Here is a 20,983-nt window from a genome sequence, read left to right on the forward strand (position 1 = left end):
TTTGAGCTTCAATTCTTTGCTCCTGTTTTGACTTACAACGTTATTATTTTTCCTTCTGATCAAGATTCATCTATACATGAAATTCTAATTCACAAAATAATTTATCTCACTTAATCGAAGATAGATCTCTAAACACTTTATAAAAATCTACCATTAATGTCTTAAGCCTATATTTGATCAAGTCATGATTTTCAACTCATTTCCTCGATTGTGTGATTCAAAAATTTAAATATTAATTTTTTATTTATTTAAAAATTAGTTTATGATAATTATTTTTAAAATTATTATTCATGTCCCTATTAAATTTATTAATTATGTAAATTAATTTTTTAATATATTTTGTACAAAATAATTTCAAATAAAGTAGTTTTAAGGTGGAGCGTAAATGAGTATTTTAGATAGAAAGATATAGATAAGATATTATTTTTATATTTTTTAAAAGAGTAATTTTTTTATAATACGGATAAAAAATGTTTTTTAATATGTATTTTCTGCGTATGTGGCGATCCCGAAGATAAAAGGGTATTTGAGGCTACCATTTTAGGCCATACTGTGCGGTTTATAGAAAAGTAGCGTGCCCTAGGATGGGCTGGTCTATGCGTGAACTCATCGCAGGACCAAGATAATGGTCAAAGTTTAGTCCAACTCCCCCGCGCGAGGTGAACAGACGTTTGAAAATTTGAATTCTGGTGGTCTCGAGCGACCCCAGGAGGAGCTGCGAGTGAAGGAGAATGGTGCTGCTCTGCTTCTTGCTCGATCTCCGCACCATCTCTCCTCCGTTGCTCCACCAGTTGAAGCAGGTGAAAGCCCACCATCTTTGCTTTCGTACTTGTTATTTTGATTGGTTCACCTTCCGTCCACCCCTTTTGTTCGATCAAATTCGCTTCGATCTGTCATCGATGCTCTTTGATCTGTTCCTTCTATCAGATTCCTTTTCATCGATGCTCTTTGATCTGTTCCTTCTATCAGATTCCTTTTCATGGTAATTATGTGGCATTTTATTGGGGGCATGGAATAGGGTTTGTTGCAGCTCGCCAATCTCTACATATCGTCACCGGTTAGATCGGGGAGGAAGCAGCGGAAGGAGATCCCATTTCTCCGAGACAATATCGCGCTGTGCTACCTCCAGCCAAGCAAAACCTCTTCGCCCACTTCAACGGAGGTCGGTAATGGGTAATGGAATTTGATTTGGAGCATCCTATATCTCTTCTAGCATTGTGCCTGCCAATAGGTCTCGAAGATTGCCAATAAGTAATATAAAATTAAGAGAATTCTTAATATGTACTCACTTTGGGAAACTAAAATGGTCGAATGTGATTATAAAGCACTTGAATTGATAGTAGGGCACTGAACTATGGTCTTAATTTTTACTCTGTATGAAAGTTAAAACTGATTACATTTGATCATAGTAACCCTGGATTTCAATAGCTGAAGGTCGCATACAGACCTGGAGAAAGATTTAGTGTTCGAGACTTTCATCATGCTGTGAACAACATTTCCCTAGACAATCTTTTCCCAGATGTTAAGAGCTGTGTGCTAACAGCAGGTAGCACTGAAGGTAATACTAATAACTAAGATTATAGCTTTCTTCTTTGTTTTCTTCTCAAATGAAGAAGAATTTGATGTTGCACGGTAGATCTGGTTGTTTCTCCCAATATGCCATGCCAAATGGTCTAATTAGCTTATGTAATGAACAGTCAGATTGTAGCCTAGAAGAAAGGAAGTTGATTGGACATCCAATTGTCTTATGATAATATGCAATACCACATGCACTTGGTTATATAGTTTGTTTACTTTTAGGCTTTGCAGAGATGACACTTGCAGACCTTTTGAATAACAATGCTCTGTACAAATGGGGCAGTGACAATCTCCCAAAGAAAGTAATTGTCATTTGTTCAACCATTTCTACAAGCACTGGATCACTTCGGAAATCATTGATGGTATGCAGTTTAAACAAATAGGATTACTTTTGTGGTGAAAAATTCTTCTATGTGGTTCTCAGTTAGCTTAAGTTTGCTTTTATCATTTCCAGGATGCAGCAGATAGATGCATTGCAGTGGAGTTTGTAGTACTGGTAGAGGGAGAGACAAATATCTATCCTGATAATGCCAAGAAACTCATGCAATTTACCAACAGTGTTTGTGACCTTGAGAGTTGTGTTATCAGGAGTTACATAATGGGTACATTCTTGCAGCTTAGTAAAATTAGAAAATCATCTGTCTTCATCATGCTTTGATATGCTAATTACTTTTGGCTTAGTTCTGCTAAACCATGTCAATCAAGATTTTTAACAGTTAAGAAAAGATCCTAAAAGATTGTTATTATTTAGGATATGATTAATATCAAACTTTAAGATTATATGTTTGACTGGACAGAATTTATTTGCGCAACCCAAAATGATTAGTAGTTATATCAATTGCATATTTTTTGCGATTTCTGTTTCCAGTAGCAGCTAAAACACTTATTCATACTCAGAAGTTGTCAACAATAGAGAAAAAAGCTTTCTGTGAAGTCTTAGTAAACTTAAAAATAAAATGTATAAATTGCAGATACTTGGCTCTTAAATGGCCTGGTGAAAAAATGGTTCCAAGAGATTAAGAATGATGCAGAGGAACCACTACAAGCTGTGTTTGTATTAGAAAATGGCCTTGCCAATTCAGCAGATCGAATCTGTTGCAACTTGTTTCCTTCCTCGACTCATATTAGTGATGGTTTCATCTCTTGCCAGGTAATCCCATTTATATGAGTCATACCAGCTCATAGCATTACTTGTCACTTGTTCCAGCTTCAGTGATTTAACATTAGATTTTTTTATTCTTATATTTCATAAAAGTACCAATCAAACAAATGCAATAATTATCCATAGGATAACTTGTATAAGGATTAAGATTAATATGGTTTCTTGAACTATCTGCATAACTAAGAGAATTTATAAGATTTTTAAATGTGAAATTTTCCTTCCAAATAATAGCAGTTCTGCTTCTTTATAATTGGACTGGAACTTGTTACTAGTAGAGCAAGGAATTGAATGTAAAGGCTTGTTCGAATGCTGATCCAGTGTTTGATATCATCATATGGGATGATGTGGGTTAAATCTATTATGGATGACTATGGAGTCGCCTAACCCAAGCCAATGGGTATATATTGAAACAATAAAGTGACTACTGTACTATCAAAAATTTTGTTTTCTTGAGCCTACCAACTAAAACTGTTGTTGCTGATCTGAAGCCAGATGTAAATGGTTAAAGCGTTGCATTAGATATAAATAGAAAATTTTCTAACCTTTGAACAAAAATCTTAACTTTATTTGTTACGAGACTAGGACATCATCCATAAATGATTCAAGGGAGCTTTGCCATGTGGGTTCCTCAATATACAAAGGATGGGTGAGGAGAATGCCTTGAAGAAATCCATCACATTGATGCCTGGGTATGATACAAAATAAGCAGAGGTTCTTGCATTGTTGTGGGCCAATGCAAGTAAAGAAGTTGATCCATAAATGATAGTAAAGACATGAAAATAAAGTATTCTACCACTTAGTAGAGAAAAAGGTGCATGAATTAATAGATAGCATGAGGTGGAAACTATATCTCCTAAATTTTGGTTGAGTACATGCACATGATACATCATAATACATGCAATATCAAGTAGATGATAACGCTTGAATTTGATAATACCATTTTTCTAAAAAGTATAGTAATATGTGGTTTAGTGAATGAAATTTTATGAAATATAAAACAAGAAGAAAACATATTGAATGTATGGTAGCACATCCTTAGTTGGTAAAGGATAAGTATAAATATAAAAGTTATGTTTTATTTCATAATGAAAAGTTATAAATAGTAAAGAACTTTAGAATCAATTTTTAGCAAGTATATTCATATCATACATGTCTAGTTTGTTGGGTTAAACAGTCCTTGTCTCTTTTGGTTGGGTTAGACCACAATGGGTTGATAATGTGGCAATATAACTTAAATTAGCTACGTATTTAATGTTGTTACATTGAGTGTGGAGAGTAGTTGTACTTGGATGGTTTTGGGGAGTGATTTGGAGCCTACAACCTTGATCAAGGAGGCACTTGGATGACTTTAGGAGGAGGCACTTGGATGACTTGAGGGTGAGGAGCCCAGATCGAAGATGAACTAAAGACTTGAAGATTGTGAACCCTATATTGCAATTATGCGGATGTAATCTTGGGTTTGTTTTTAACCATATAATATATGTTGATGTGTGATTTTTTGGTAGTAAGGTACTTAAGGCTTAGTTGTTAAAACCTTACGACTTTGGAAGGTACCCTATTCATATTTATCGACCAACTCAAATCTTAGACCTTACAAAATGCTTATGGTGAATTGTAAATCGGTAAGGGGATTGCCCTACCATTCCAATTGATTGAAACAAGGTACTCTAGTTGATTGACAGGCCAATATATAGAAGGTCAATCAACTAGACCTAGGGTTTGGGCAACAAAATATTTCTATTTGAGCTCTTAGTTAATGAATGATATTCAGTCAACTTAATAGATGAGAAATCGATCAAAAATATAGCTATTAAAGTGCAATATTCATATTTAACTTCTCCAGTATATCAGTTGGCTAGATGCAACAATTCTAAATTAATCTTGTAGTAGATTCCATTACTTTGTTTGATTTTGAAATACATATTTAAATGAATTTGAGTGCTACTTTTTGACAAATTCTATTAAATTCTTCTCTTTAATAAAATTGAGGTTCACAATTAATAATGATCTTTTATTCAATAAATTGATTTTATTTTTTTTAACATGTGGGCCTACAAAGTTAATATTAAGGGTTTTGTAGCTTAGAAGGTCGTAGTCAATGAGGAAGAAATTCCTACTGTCTTCTTCATGGTGGTGGATTGACAACCAAAGATTGATAGCATAACATGCGCAAAGGGAAGATACACAACATGAGTAGAGGTAGATTGAGTAGTAGTCAGAGGGAGATCCTGTGGTGCATCATTCGTTCATTGTAGCATGGGTATCAGACAATGGTGTTGGGTTCTTTTATAAAGTTCGAAAGAAATCACTTCTCTTCAACCAATAGATATATGGGCAAGGATCCTGTGCATGTGTAGAGGGGCAAAGCAAATGAAGTCTATAATTGTGAGGATAGTGATGACCAATGAGGAGGTTGAATGAAATCAAGAAGTGAAGGTGAGCAACATTTGTAGGGCTTGTAATGGCTATCAGAAGGGTGCGATGTGGGGGGTTAGGGTGGGGGAAGGAGGCTTATGGTAGCTATGAATGGGTGTTTTGTAGCTATTAGTGCATTGAGCTCACATGGGAAGTAGAGTGTTCGACTAGTAAGCGTTGGACTTGCCAATAGAGAGAAGACAACTCCTTGATTCCCATCATCAGCTGGAAAGAGGGTTAAGTGAGTGTTGGTCTTTATAGTGCGTAATTCCTTAAAAGGGAAGCTAGAAAGCTTGTGGCTGGATTAGTTGCACTTGTGAGGGAATGAGGAACAAACCAAACTAGAGCGGTTGAGTTTGTAGATGAGGTATTGGATATTGAATTTGAGTTTTGACTTTGATACCAAATTGATGTAGCACAAGGGAATAATTATATCAATTCCCTAATTTGATTTGACTATTCCAAAACAAAAACTTACATCTCTTAGAAACATAAAATTTAAACTTCCTAATCGGACACTTCCAATTTAATCCTTCTAAGAGGAAGCCTTGAGAGCAAGGGTTACACAAGGCCAAGTGGCTTTATACAAAAGTGTGAGAGAAGGGATAGGTGGTGCCTTAGATACCTAGTAGAAAATCCATATTTCCTCATTATCAAATAGCAAGATTAGAATCCATGTATTTAAAAACCTTTGACATGACTAATTCTATCTAAAAATTAGAAGACTAGGCATGTGATGGACTTGGTTATGATTTTTTTTCTAATAAAGAGATTTATTAGATTGCTAGTTCTAGGGAAGGGAAAGGTAGAAACTCAACTAAGGTTAGACGTATAAAATCAAAAAAATTCATCCGGATGATAATGGAATTGTGGAAAGATAATTTCTATATTATTTAATGAGCTTTCTATTGATAATTTAGTTTTAGAGATTGCAAATTATGATACTTTTAAGAATCATAGTTTTGTTTGTAATATTAGATTGAATGAGATTAAAGTAACTTTAAAGAAATGGAAGTAGGTAAAAGTGATGGTTCGAATGGTATTCTTGTCGAAGTTGTAAGTGTTTTAGAGATCAAGGTATAATTTGGGTAGGAAGCTATTCAATAAAATTTTAGAAATTAATAAGATACTAGAGGAATAGAGAAAATATTTTTAGTAACTATTTAGAAAAATAAAGATGTATACAATATGATTCTAATTATAGAAGAATTACTTGATGAGTGATTCCATAAGCTATGGCAAAGAGTTACTGTTAGTGCAGGGAACATCAAAATCGAACCTCAATTTTGATGTTGATAAAGGTTTAAAGTTAAACTATCTTGTGGGCTAATGAACTATGTTAAGTGTGTAGGAGTTAATAGGAAAGCCCTAGCAGGTCAAATGGACTAGATACCAGACAATGATGTTTTGATGGATCAAGGGGATTAGACGCTAGGCAGGAAGTCCAGTGTTAATTTGAGAGGTGTCCTAAGGCAATCGTCTTACGGTTATACTATTTATTGGATAAATAGCAATTCACTATTTGAGTGCATAGTCTATATGTGTTTGATTGGATCTTAAACCCAAATACTGAATGCCCGTAATACGATTCATAGCGTGATAGAATTTGTGATTGGATTACAACTAGTGAGCATCTCTACACGTGTAATTATGAACCTATTGAAATTATCCCTAGTTGAGGAATTGATGAGCGTGGAAGTCATTGATTCTGTCGAGACTAGCACGTTTTGAACTCCTTGGTTAGCCAAGCAGTTGATCACACTACTGTCGACATTAGATGTTGAGAGTTAAACGTGGATGCTGATTTAAGGTAACCAGTTCATTGGAGTGACCTGCTTTGAGACTTTATATGGTTCGATATATATATGTCAATGAAGATCTCAGTGCAACTTAAGTGCGAGTTTTCTTTGACTTGCGGTATTCAAGTCACCTTGGTCACGGAGGCTTATACTTTGACATCTTAAGCAAACATCTCCGAGGAGGTGTGAACCCGAGATGATTGGGTATAAGACAAAGTGCCCGAAGGTATTTGAATAGCCCACAGAGGATTCACCGCTGCTTGAAAAAAGAGACGTATACCTTGCGGCCGCTTGTCAGGATTGTTACTAAAAGTCTTTGGCTAAAACATTACATGTTAAGAGCACGGTACTCTTGGACACATGTACAAGTAACTTGAATCCACATGACAAGAAAGCAGCTTGAGCTAGGTGTGACATAGTCAGCCTAGTGGGGACTGACACATAGACCATGTCCTGAACCAAGCGGGTATAAGACGGTAAAATGAACGAGGTACGATTCAGTGTAGCTGCTGAAAGGTTTAGAAGATGTTCTGGAATCAATTGTTGATTTTCCGATCAATTGGGGATCATGATGTACTACTAGGTGCCACTCATGATCATTCCGTAATTAATGGTTAATTACGGACATCCAACATAACCGGAAACCTATTGGGTCACACGCACAATAAGTTCTCCGAAGGACTTAAAACGAGTTTGAGAATTTGATTCTCAGAACAAGAGAAATAAAGTTTGGTTAGACTAGACAAAGGACAAATGATGGAATCCATCTTACGAAGACGAAACGAACGAAACTGATTTTGTTTAAATCAGAGACCGTTTGGTTATTGAACCAAATGATTCAATTTTGAACCGAATTGAACTAACTTGGTTTGGTTTACGATGGAAGAAATTTTGGCAGAACGGATACGATGAGGAGCTTCGTCTTGTGAAGACGAAATGAACAAAACTTGTTTGGGTCAAATCGGAGTTCGTTTGGTTAGTGAACCAAGCGAACCAAGTCTGAACCCGATTTGCTACAGTACTGGTTTACCCGTTTAATCTAAACTGACCCAGCCCAAACCCTAATTTGGTCCCGGTTTGGTTTCACCCCGACAGCCGCATACTGTAGCTTCCCTAAAGTTCCTTCACGCGCGATAAAAACAGGGGAGATTTCTGTTCCGGTGTAGAAGGGAAAGGGAGCGGCGCTGTGGGTGGCCGATCGCCGATGTGATGGTGCCACCGGACCACCTCCGATTGCCGCGCCGCTCTACCAGTGCTTGCTGGCCGTCGGAGAACCAAGGAGAGGAGTGCCCGCCGCCCTCTCCAAGCTTCATCGAGAAGAGGAACGCCCGCTGCCCTCTCCCTGCTTCACCAAGGAGACGAGTACCCGCCGCCCTCTCCAAGCTTCACCGAGGAGAGGAGCTGCCGGACCAGCCAAGGATGCCAACTTCATTGTCGGCCCGATGGAGGGGGTGCTGATCATCTTCTTCCTCCTCTCATGGGCCGTGAGCACGGCGTCTCCCTCGCTGGAGCCAAGCACGAGCGCCTTCTCTGTTTCTTGTTGCCGACCGCAAGCAAGGAGTGCCGGAACCCTAGCTGCCAATATCTGCTTCCTATTCGCGTGAACACTGCCGGCTGCAGAGGGGAGAAACGCGAGCGTCGGTCTCCTTCCCGAGAGCACCGGCGGCCTCTTCCTTCCTTGCGATGTCTGCTTCTTGCTGCTGGAGAGGAGCTGTTGCTGGAACTTGCTGCCGGAGCCACAGCCGGAGCAAGCTTACTGCCAGAGAGGTGCTGTTTCAGAACTACTGCTGGAGCCACAGCCGGAGGGAGATTGCTGCTGAAGAGGAACTTGCTGCCGGAGCCACAGCCGGAACCGCTGTCGGAGCCACAATCCTTACAAGCGGTCGTAGGGTATACATCTTCATTTTAAAGGAGCGGTAACTCCTCTATGGGCTATCCAAACACTCAATACCGCAAGTTAAAGGAAACTCACACTTAAATTACACTGAGATCTTCATTAATATATTTCTATATACATGGAACCATTTGAAGTCTAATGACAGGTCATTCCAATGAACTAGTTACCTTTAAGTAGTATCCACATTTAACTTTCAACATCTAATGTCTCTAGTTAGTGATGAATAGTTGCTTGGCAAATCAAGGACTTTAAAACGTGCCTAGTCTTAATAGAATCGATGATGTCTGTGCTCATCAATTCATCAACTAGGGATAATTTCAATATATTCATAATTGCACGTATAAAGATACTCACTAGTTGTGATCCAATTATAAATTCTTTCATACTATGAATCGTATTATGGACATTCAATAAATGAATTTAAGATCCAATCAAACGCATAGAGAATGTAAAATTCTATTTATCTAATAAATATTACAACTATAAGATGATTGTCTTAGGGTATCTCTCAAATATGACAAATAACTCACCTCGGAGATCGTCAACTTAGTTTGCAAAATGATCAAGAAGAAGGGCTTCACCAAGTGGGAAATCAAGAAGGTGATTCAAGCAAAGGGTAAGTAGATGGGTTCGAGTAAACTCAAGGCGGAGATGATCTGCTACGGGTGCAACCAAAAGGATTACTATAAGGTCAAGTACACGAACATGAAATAGACTAGAAAACAAAGGAAAAAGAAGGTATTAAAGGACACATGGGATGAATCATCTTCAGAGGAGTCGGACACGGAGGAATCAAAGCAAAGGAGGTTTATGACTCTAATGGAAAAAGGAGACGCAGCCGAGTCTGTGTCCGAGTCAAGCCACAGATTCGCATCTAGTTCACACAACTAAGAAGATAAGGTAAGTTCTCTCCTAGCCGAACTATAGTTTTATGCTTAACTAGAAAACTAGTAGTCCAAGGACCGGGTTAGATCACTTCTTAAGGATGTCAAAGACCTTAAAAAGGAGACCAACCTTAGTCCCTCAACCAATCAAGTTTAAGAAGGAACCTCAACACAAGTTTAAAACCTTGAGGAAGAGAATTCCTTGAGGAGAAGATAACAAATGGGCCTAGGGAAGGTAAAGGATACATGAGTCTCTAACGACAAAAATGGCTTAAAATACGGACCTAAATCGAAGGATAGCCTAGAAATCTACTATAGGGTTCCCTTTAATTATGGAACCAAGTCAAAGAAACCCTTTAACTCTAGGAGCAGTAGCGAGGTAATAAGGGAAGTCATCCCTAGTGTGCATCTTCATGAGACCACCTAGTTTAGGCTAAGAGGGTAATTAAGAAGGTAACAAGGAGGCTATTTCTAGTGAATATACCTAGTAAATCCTATCAGCTTCAGTAAGTATTAGATTTCTAAGAGTGTGATTCTGTTACACGAAATGGGTATATGATGTATCAACTATTAATTAGAAGAGTTAACAATGATAAAGTTGGCATTTTGGGTATTTTCGAGGTTATTAGGATACCTCAAAAATAAATATCCTCATCATATTCTAGAAGATTTTAGAGTGTACCAATATGTTTGGATATCACAATTTGAGAAAATTGGCACATGAGAATGAGTAGGGAGCTTATCTAATGAAATTGCTACAATAAAGGATAAGTTTCATGTAAGGAACATTTAAATATGCTCATGTATGAAATAAATTCAAATTGTATAGAATGTGGGTACATCTCAGTTTAGACTTGGCAAACACAATGAATGCAAACCAAAACTAGGACTTCAGGATTAAAGTTCACACAAAATTAATTATCTTTGGAGAATAGTTGACTAAACTTGGATAACAACCAATTGGATTTAGCCAGAGTCGACTTAGTAAAGAAATGAATTGGGACATTTAGCCTTAGGGATAGTTTCATGCATTTGTTTGCATTAGAAGCTAGAAAGTTAGCAAAAAATCTTTAATTTTAGGGTTAAATAAATTGTGCTAAAATTTGAAGTTTTAGCGCATTTATGGGAATCAATGCTTTGTGTAAAATTTGGTATTTGACACATTAATAGAAATTGATGTATAGTAGGATGTTTCTGTTTATGCCTATTTGTTTTTAATTCATATTATGATAAAATTGACACATGGTTAGTGTTGGACTTTCCGAGCCGTAAAAACTGCTTTTGCATTGCGGAAACCCCGAAAGTCCATGCCAAAGGATCCGTGCGAAAAATACAAAACTATTTTCTTGTACATGATTAGATAAACTCTACATCTACATGAAGAGATCATATACCCTCGGTGCGTGCCCTTCGCGTATCCCGCTCGTCCAAACGGTGCCGGATCTCGAGAGCGTCAAGTGCCGCTCCTCTATTGGTATCCACACGGACACTTTGGTGGAGAAACCGAAGCTTAAAGGTGTGCTAGCACCTTAGAGTAGGTTCGGTCAGTAGAGGAGGAGAAGAAGAAGGGAGAAAAATCTCAAGGAAAGAGGAAGAAGATGGAGTGCTCGATCAAATGGAAAACCCACACTTCTCTCCTCTTGTGGCCGGCCACATCAAGGCCATTCAAGGCCAATTAATCCCATTAAAATCCTTAAGTTACAAACTCTTATTGTAACCCCCATGATGTGGCATCCATGATGATGTGGAGCATCATCATTGATCACCTCTTATGCCACCTCACCTCAAAGTCAAATGATCAAGTCAAGCATTGACCATGAGGTGACATAAGTCAAGTCAACATAGATGATGACATGGCAAAAAGTCAAGTCAACATTTATGATGACATGACACAAAGTCAAGTCAAACTTGACTCCCAAAATAAAGTCAAACTTGACTATAAAATTCTCCTTCTCAAGTCAAGTTAAACTTGACTTCTAATCTCCCAAAGTTGATCAAATCAACTCCACTAGTCTAGTTTGGATTACACTTAACCCAACTTGATTCATCACATGAATCTAATCCTCTTGGTTCATCATATGAACCTAATCTCCACCTAATTGTCCTTTGTGTGTGACCTTATAGGTTCTTGTAACGTTGGCAATGCCCCTAAACTCATTTAGGTGCATAAGTAGTGAGCGGTATATAGCAACACATCACTACTACTCAAGTTACAAGAATGTTGAGATCCAACATCACTATTGTGACTACTAATTGTGACTCTTCACAATATGTGACAAATGTCCCTCTATCCTTGATATCATGATTGATCAAACCGAGGCACAGACCGTGTCATCCTCTAATCAATCTATGTCTTGAACTCCAAGTAGACTCACTACAATCAAACGAGCTCAACATCACATGTTGACTCATTTGGGCATGGCCATGCACTTTAGTGGTCTCACTCTATCAAGAACTATGATATCACTCCTGTTATATGGGAGGGATAGATCCCATCTATATCACTTATATCCCTCCGTATAATTTGTTACATACCCAGTAATCGCCTTTATAGTCCACCCAGTTACGGGTGACGTTTGATGAAGCAAAAGTAAGTAACTCCTTATGTAGGGAACCATGGTGACTTCAGATCTAAGGACTAATAGTCATACTAATAGCCACATGAGAAAGTATATGACACTCATATAACGATCCATGATACTTTCTCATGGCGGGTCATTCAGTATACATTCTCCAATGCATGCCCATGTGTCAACTTGATATCTCATATCCATGACTTGTGAGATCAAGTCATCGAGTTGACCTACATGCTAGTCTCGTCGCATTAACATTGTCCTTGAATGTTAATACTTGACTAGGAATCATTTAGAGTAGTGTTCTCTATATCATCTCACTATCGATTCAACCAATCGATTGATATAGATATGAACGATCTACTCAAGGACATTATTATACTTAGTTATATGACACGAATATCAAGTAAGTATAATAACCACAATATAAAATGCCTTTATAAAATGTAATAATATGATACAATGAGGTCATACAACAATCATCAAATGATTGACTCTAGGACTCTCACTAACAATTAGATTATCCTATGCTATGACTTTTTTGATTGATTAATCATCCATGATTATTTGTAAGTTAAATGTATTATTTTGTTCTTGCTCTTAAGGATGATGATATCAATTGATATCAACGGTCGGAGTGTCAATTGGGATGGCCATAGGTTGAGATGCATGATCACACTAGCTTAAGTATGAACCTTGATTACATCTCACAAGAACCCTAGATTACCTTATATTGTGTATTGAGACAGATAGATATAAGTGAGATATTAGGACGATGAACAAAGTTCAAAGAATATGATGCATTTAGATGAACTAACCATCTTCAATACACTTGAATCATATATTGACTAGTCATGGGGAAAGCTTATGTACAAGTGATGTGTATATAGTCCAAGGATGATGATTAGAAATTGATTTAAAACACCATTTTAAAATAGTTTTAAAACATTTTGATGATGTCTATTTGTTGATAGAAGTTACATGACCTTGATATAAAGTTGAGCTTCAAATGTTGAAAGCTCGGTTTCTAACTTTGTGATATTCTATGAAAATAAAGTGTATTTTCATAGAAAATTATTTTTCCATGATAGTTTAAGGTATGAATAATGTCTATATAGTTTTTTTATAAGTTTTCAAAAAGTATAATATTATTTATGTTTTTTCAGACAACAATTAATTAAATCAGAACTATTCAATTGACTCAGCTGGGGGTAGTTAACTAGGATTGGATCAATCCATGTAGAAGCACTGTGAAATTTTAGACTCAACCAAAACTTGTTTGTTTGTGTTGTTTACTCATCTTATTGATATGTTATCATCCCTAATCCCTTGAAGTACTTAAGTATTCAAAAGGAGTTTGTCAATGCAAACTAAAGGGAGAAGTGTTGAAGATGGAAAATAAAGCCATTGAAGGGAGGCTAAAATTCAAGGTTGGATTTTAGACCTTATGAATCCAAAATTGGATTTTCCTAACTGATAAAAATGTTGAAACCATTGTTGGTGGAATAACTAAGGAAAACCTTAGTTTTTTGAGAAGTATACCTTAATTGACATTAGTTTTTAGGTGTTTGAGTATTAAACAAGCTGAGATAGATCCTCAACTTACCCTTGAACTAGACTAAAGCCAGCTTGGGTTGACCAAACAGATTTGTTTGGTCGACTAAATATTATGTTTAGTTGACCAAAAGCAGGTTCAGTTGACTTAATTAGAAAATTTTGGTCAACTGAAATATGGGTTATGATGAATAAAATATTTTTGTTCAAGGGCAGTCAACTACATGACCTTGATTAGTCAATTGAATGTCTCAATTGATTAGATGGTGTTAAATTAATTGCGAACACTATTCAGTCAACTAATTATAGTATTGTCAATCTTCAATGCTCAAATTATGTATGGTCAATTGACTAATAATATTTTCTATTGAAAGTAAACTTTGGGGGCCAAAGATATATAGGCTCTTGGAGAACTTTTCGTCACTTAAAAAACATATTATAGCATCTAAATTTTTTTTGTGCTTATCAACAATAAATGCCCAAAGAAATCCAAAAACTTGGACCAAGGTTAAAGGCTTTAACATCTCAAGCTCTTGAAAATTTATGAATTTCTTGCTTTTATTCTCATATCTAGGGAGAGGTGAGAGGTTTATTTGTTGACAGAAATCCCAATAAGGGTCAACCGGGAGACCACTTGTAAAATTGTCACTTAGGTTTAGGTGTTAGAGGTTATAAACCATGATTTGTAGAGGTTTACATTATTTCCTCATGGTGAGGGATGGGTTAGTACAACTTTTTTTGGTGACATACTGAATATGTCATAGGCTTTAGAGTAGGAGAGGATCTCAGAACAATGTAAAATAGTCATGTTAGCAATGCATTTCTTGTTTATAGTTTTGCTCGCCTATTCACCCCCTTTGGCAGCTATTCATGATCCAACATGTTGGATTCTTATAAAGCAATGCAAAATGTTGATATAATAGAGATGAAATACTAACATTAATGAATGAAAGTATTAGAAAAGAAAAAATGAAAAAAATACTACTATCCCAAAATAGTTAGGTGCGATTTGAATAAATGATATAATGAGAAAATAGACATGGTGACTTGCTCAAAGACAAAAAATGGATTTTATAATTAGAAGGGTTGGATTTATTGGAGGGAAAGGTCTAACTAGAGATGTCAACTTCGCCTAAACCAAAAATTTATGGTTGCCAAGCATGAGTTTCTTAGCTTTTGGTTGTGCTCAACACAACGTGAATGACAAGGTCAAGCTTGGTCATGCTCAACACAAAATTAATGCCGACAATGTCAAGTCGAGCATGACCTATGTTTTAAGTCAAGCACGTCTCATGTGTCGAGTCGAGCATGACTCCTCAATGGATCTGTGGGTGAAAATTGACCCATATATCATTTTCATAACCTTTTATAAAAAACCCTTGATTTCTTATCTAAATTTAAAAAGCTTAAAATGTAGTAGTTTTAATTTTCTTTTCAAAAATATATTAGTAAGTATTCATTTTACCATGTTAGTTTTTTATATTCTTATTTTTCATTTAGTACTTATTTTATATATAAATATTTATTATTATTAAATTTGATGCTGCCTTATAGACTTGATATGGGGAGATCGTACCTAGGCCCATGCTAGGTTAGTGGGGCACTAACTTGAGTGTGTGAGGTTGTTTCAAGTCCATCCCCCACTTGGCCATGGCCCATTTAGTCCTCTAGGTGTAAGGGGTAGAAGGAGACTAAAGAAACATTGGTTAATTAAGTGAAAAATAATTTAATTGACTTCGCTATTGCTATTCATGTAGATTTGCATAGAGCTCAATGAAGTCATAGGATTCATGTGGTTAATCCCAAGTTATTAGGGCGTATATGGCTTGTGATGATGATGAACCTACCAACTACCAAGCATGTAGGTTAGTTTCTATTTTATTCAATATGCACTAATAATCACTATATTTCTCTGCTCAGAAAACTAACATACATCTTCACAAACTTAGTTTGACACCTTATTTCTTTACAATTCAATGTTATACTAATGAAGTTATTAAGTGATATGTGGGTTTGGTTTTAGTTATCTTGTGAAAATGGATATGATTTTTCATCATTGCTTATATTTTCACTCTGTTCTGATACAACAACCTACTTTTTAGTCCTTTGTCTCAACTCTAGGTTAATATAATGGTAGGATCATCATGCTTTCAAGATGATCTTATCACATGCTTGGTTCGTTGAGCTAGAAAACCATAAAATAGTTAATTTATACTCCTGAGCACTTGACTGACTGTTTTTTATTCCAATCCTACTTAGAATCTGTATATATTTTGTTTTTAAGCTCATATAATGCCCACTTGCCCCATAAAATCTAAAGATTTTTTTACTCAACTCTCAGTATTTTATATTTCACTTACAAACTTTACCATTCTGTCATCAAATTTGTTGAGACAGACATGCAGGTGTCATGGTTATCCTACTGACACTGTCATCGACAGTAAGACAAGTTATTTTTGTCCACTGAACCATCAGGTGTTAGGGGCATCTGATCTGATCGACAATGTTGCAAGAATTGGTGAACAAACTGTTCTTTTTCTGCCATCCTTTGAAAGTTGTCCAATTCCACAAAGTGTCTCTACGCTTCTGACTTTCAGGGTTATTGAACGTACCAACTTAGCCTCATTAAATGAAGGTAACCCCTGCCAGTCTATGAAATTTGGACATGCCTAATGACAATTGGTATTGTTAATTAGATTAAACATACAGAAAACTAATGTCCATTTCGTTGACTGCATTTGTTATATAGTTCAAACACTGTCTCACTTCTCTCTGCTTAATGCAATAGTTTGCTTCTAATCTATGAATAGGAATTTGGATATAAGTGTTGTAATCTACGATTAAAACATGCCATGAACTAGATATTATTTTGATTGACTACGCTTATCCTATTCAAACAATGTCAAACTTCTCTTCTTGATTCAATTGTTAAATTATTTTATGCAGGTGGAAATGAAACTTTTGCTTATATGTTTAATTTCCTAGATGGATCTTTATCATTATTGTTTAACAGGTCTGATGATGGGTAACTCCCTTTATGTGACTCCATCTTGTCATGAAACAGAATCTTCAGATGAATCTGATAATGCAGATCTGAATGCTCTGAGTGAGTGTGCTTGCTTTGAGTGTTCTTGCTTGTGAGCAAATTGTCATTTAACTCTGTATATGTTACAGTTTTCGACGGGCTTTGTAGTACTCTTTTTCTTCTAGACCAGGGCCTTGTTTGCTCTTCAACATGCAATACAGAGACTATGCAAGATGGTATCTTTCTTTGCTATTATATTCTTCAACCTTCAGATGGAGGTCCAATGCTTTTAAGGGTAAATTTCAGCTCTAATTGTTCATTTTCTTTTGCAATTAGCTAGCTCATCTGCCTATTGATGATCAACAGATAGTAAGAAAACTTGACATGCCTAATGTTGAAGTTTGGATGCTCCAAGCTCATTATGAACAAGTGTGTTATTTCATTTTATTAATTAGTCAATTTTTAACACGTTGAGCTTTTGAACTTAGTAAGCCAATCAACTTTAACATATGTTAAAACCAGGAGCTCCATGTTTTATATCATGCACATGTCAAAAGAGAAATTATGTTATCAATTCATGTATTGAACTTAAGCTAACCAAGGGAAATATACCACACATAAAGGGGGAATACTCATAAGGACGAATGACTATAAATATATTAATTGGATTTGAGTTGACCAAGGAAATATACCCATCCACACACAAAAAGGGAATGAATATAAATATTAAATGATGAGTGATTAATCAATTAACTTCAATACCTATAAAAGAAAAGTAATATTATACAAGTGATCAGAACGAGTTAGAAAATAATCTTGGAAGTAATGTTAAGGTCTTGAAATTTTATAACTGCCGTCAATCATTTATATACTACATAATATGCGAGCAGACTATTGGTATTTTCTCCACAAAAACAGGAAAAAAACATCAGAGATTAATCCTTAGTGCTAGGATTTAGTAGCTTAAACAATCAAGGGATTCTTGTTACAATGTTTACTACTCAACAATTTCTATACTACTGCATCAAAATTAATGCCATCTACAGAGGCTTGCTTCATCCGAGGAAGCCCTGCCCATTCCTAATACAATTCAAGCCAGTGATGCATCCATACCAGAGGACTTGGTAAATTCTATTAGGACCTCTTTGGAAAAGGTAAACAATTGCTTCTACCAAGATAATCATTCTTCTTATTGTATAACAATCTTTATAGAGATGATATATTTATCTTGAGTGACAAAGATGAATTGTAGGGATGTGTTTGCCTCTTTTGGATCATATTCTTTCTTGTTAATATCTTGGATGTGTTTCCTTCTTCAGATTGACCTAAGAGAGTACAACCCTCTCCAACATGAAAGAGGTTTCCACGCTAAGCTTAACTGGCTAGTTAAGGAGAGCTTGCAATTTGGGTAAATTCCTTATTTCCTAGTCATACTTTTGATTCCAAGAAAAACATGTCCAACACTAGAAGATGTAATTGTGTTTATCTTTAGATATTATTTACTTGGGGATGTTTTACTTTTCCATATACTTGACATAAATTGTTCCCTTAGTCCTTCACTAATGTCAATTTGCCCTTGTATCATGTATATTGGAAGTTGACCTAACACAAGAAGATCTAGTCAGGTTGGTTAGGCTATATGGGTCGAGCCAATCAAATGAATTTGACTAGTTGAGCAGACTATGCAAGTCGACCAATGTAGGTTAGCTAGGCCAATCGAGTGGATACGACAGGTGAATCGGGATTCGTGAGCTGAGCCAATTAAGTGGATCAGGCAAGCCCACTAGGTTGGGTTGGCCAAGTGAACTAGTTGGGGCCAATGGAGCCAAGTAGATAGGTTAGGTTGGTCAAACTAATCTAGGTGGACATATAAGACATGCTAATCAAGTAGATCAAGCTAAGTGGGTCAAATAGATTAGGTGAATTGACTGAATTAGACATTTGAATATACAACCAAGTTGAGCATATTATGTGGATTGACCAAACCGGATGTGTTGAAAGGATGAAGTAGATTAGACACTACTAAATAGACAAGATTAACCATATAAGTCTAATTGATCGAAAGAGGTGAACAAACAAATGATTGGGCATAAATTGAAGCATTTAGTAGTTATACCATTCTATTATTACAACCAAACAAAGAAATGAAATGAACTATTATTCTTTTTATTCCATTCTATTCCTAATCTCACTTTAATTTTGTTTTATTTATGCTTATCAAATGCAAAGGGGAGTCTTAGCTCAATAGTAAAGTTATTACCATATGACCTTGAGGTCACGAGTTTGAGTCGCGAAAATAGCCTCTTGCAATACAGGATGAGGCCTACCCAAACCGAAGCTTGATTCTTTTAATAAAATAACAAATAAATCAATAAAAAATAAAAAAATAGGGAAAATAAAAATATTATATAATTTTATTTTTTTCTATTTTAATATTTATATTTGTAAAATTTTAAATTTATTGATTGAGCTGTCTCCACTTAGCCTGACCTGTAGATCAGGCTAGATTGTAAGTGGCCAGATTGCTATTTCTAATGGTTCTCACATGATATGTTGGACAAATATTGATTTTTAATTTGATTATAATTTTGTAATCTTTTTAAAATTCTTTTTTTCTAATTTTTATGTCTTTATTTACTTAATTACTTGCTTGCCTTGTAGTTATGCGGTGTTAGCTGTTATGGAAAAATTTAACTCGTGGAATAAGAGAAAAGTAAAAAAAGTCTTTGATAGTTTTGCGACAGATTGATAATTTGGATAATCTTGAAGCAATTTTTGAGTTGAATAAAATAGCAGTTCAAACACAATATTATTATAGTATTAACATATGTTTTCCAGGTCAATTTCTTCGCACTCTATTCCAAACATCGTTGAACACAATAGCCTCAATGAACAGCAACAGCCGTCACTGATCCAAATGTCTGATGGACAAATGCATGCCAACCAGAACACAGAGAACAATTGTATCACAGCAGATGAATGGGAGAAACTTCTCATTGTTGATGATCTGGACAGTTGCTATTCAGCTTCTAGTATCTCCAAACCAGAGATCAAATCATCAAATCCAGGAGCACAGGATAAGTTTTCAGATGAGAAAACATCAAGAATCCTAGAGAGACTGGAAGCTCCAAAGCAACAATTTTTCAGAGCAAACTTCCCTTCCAACACAAAGAACTTCAATGAGCATATAAAAAAATCATTGATTCCAGTTCAATCGAGTTTAAGTCAACCACTGAAACCTAACTTTCAGAAGCTGAAGAGGAAGCAAAGATAAAGGTAAGCCTCATTCTTAAGAGTTGCAAAATATCCATGTTTGCATAATGCTAATGGATCATACAATAATCTTCCATTTACAACATCATTTCTTTTAATAATTCCATTTTGAAATTTGATACACAAATCAGTCTTGATAATGACTGTCTTCAAGGAGTTATATTTTCACCAGTTTCTTTTGACTGCCTTTCTACCTCCTTTTTCTGATGAAAGTGATTACAGTTGCATTTATGCTTCAGTAATGAGAATAATATTGCACACATTGTGATAGTATACTTTTTTGAAAAGTGAAAGCATGGAGTGAATCACGGTTCATTTATGCAAACTCAATTCATAAAGGAATACCACAGAGCAGCAGACACATTCTCTGACTAGAAAGTATCAGAAATAAGGGATTAAAATAGCTTATAAAAGATAGGGTACAGCCCTATCTGCAAATGACTGGTTGGAATTTTATCGTTAGGTTTGGCTCTGCAACTCCAGGAATAGAATGTTCCCTTCAAGGCTGTGAGGAGCTTTTCTGAATCCTAGCTTTCATATGTGAGAATTTTACTACATCTTGCTCTTCAGATAATAAAGAGCCAAGCTCAAAACATGGTATTTCCACATCTAAATGCTGGTTGTGAAGCTATTCTGACACCAATTTCTACAAGCTGCCATAGAGAAGGCATTCTATGCAGGATTAAGTTTGCTTCCGATGTAATTCCAACCTGTGAGAACAATACTACAATTGAAAAATAGATAAGGCCCATCTCCAATGCAGCAGCAAGCGTTGAAGAATTTACTTTTGCAAATAATCCGTCTTTTGCATGTCCAGCCATAT

The 20,983-nt window shown here is 35.9% G+C and overlaps 1 protein-coding gene across 1 annotated transcript; it reads left to right on the top strand.

Annotated features, from left to right (window-relative positions):
• Positions 1–715: 715 nt before the first annotated feature.
• On the top strand, positions 716–20,238 carry LOC141819596 (uncharacterized). The gene is made up of 12 exons (XM_074706847.1): positions 716–800; positions 1,019–1,162; positions 1,429–1,558; positions 1,810–1,940; positions 2,033–2,180; positions 2,550–2,728; positions 16,260–16,497; positions 16,876–16,968; positions 17,037–17,182; positions 17,934–18,041; positions 18,207–18,295; positions 19,726–20,238. The coding sequence occupies exons 1-12, from the start codon at positions 732–734 to the stop codon at positions 20,159–20,161; spliced, it is 1,911 nt and encodes a 636-aa protein (XP_074562948.1). The 5' UTR covers positions 716–731; the 3' UTR covers positions 20,162–20,238.
• Positions 20,239–20,983: the final 745 nt, after the last annotated feature.

The sequence above is a fragment of the Curcuma longa genome, unplaced genomic scaffold (assembly GCF_044706935.1).
Source record: "Curcuma longa cultivar G26 ecotype Majalengka, Jawa Barat unplaced genomic scaffold, ITB_CL_G26_1.1 contig_9612, whole genome shotgun sequence".
Taxonomy (NCBI): domain Eukaryota; kingdom Viridiplantae; phylum Streptophyta; class Magnoliopsida; order Zingiberales; family Zingiberaceae; genus Curcuma; species Curcuma longa.

What these genes read in the sequence shown, in the direction of transcription:
- LOC141819596 (XM_074706847.1), top strand. Translation starts at nt 732, where the DNA reads ATGGTGCTGCTCTGCTTCTTGCTCGATCTCCGCACCATCTCTCCTCCG. An exon ending in CACTTCGGAAATCATTGATG is followed by an intron (nt 1,941 to 2,032) that starts GTATGCAGTTTA and finishes TATCATTTCCAG; the next exon opens with GATGCAGCAGATAGATGCAT. An exon ending in TTAGGACCTCTTTGGAAAAG is followed by an intron (nt 18,042 to 18,206) that starts GTAAACAATTGC and finishes TTCCTTCTTCAG; the next exon opens with ATTGACCTAAGAGAGTACAA.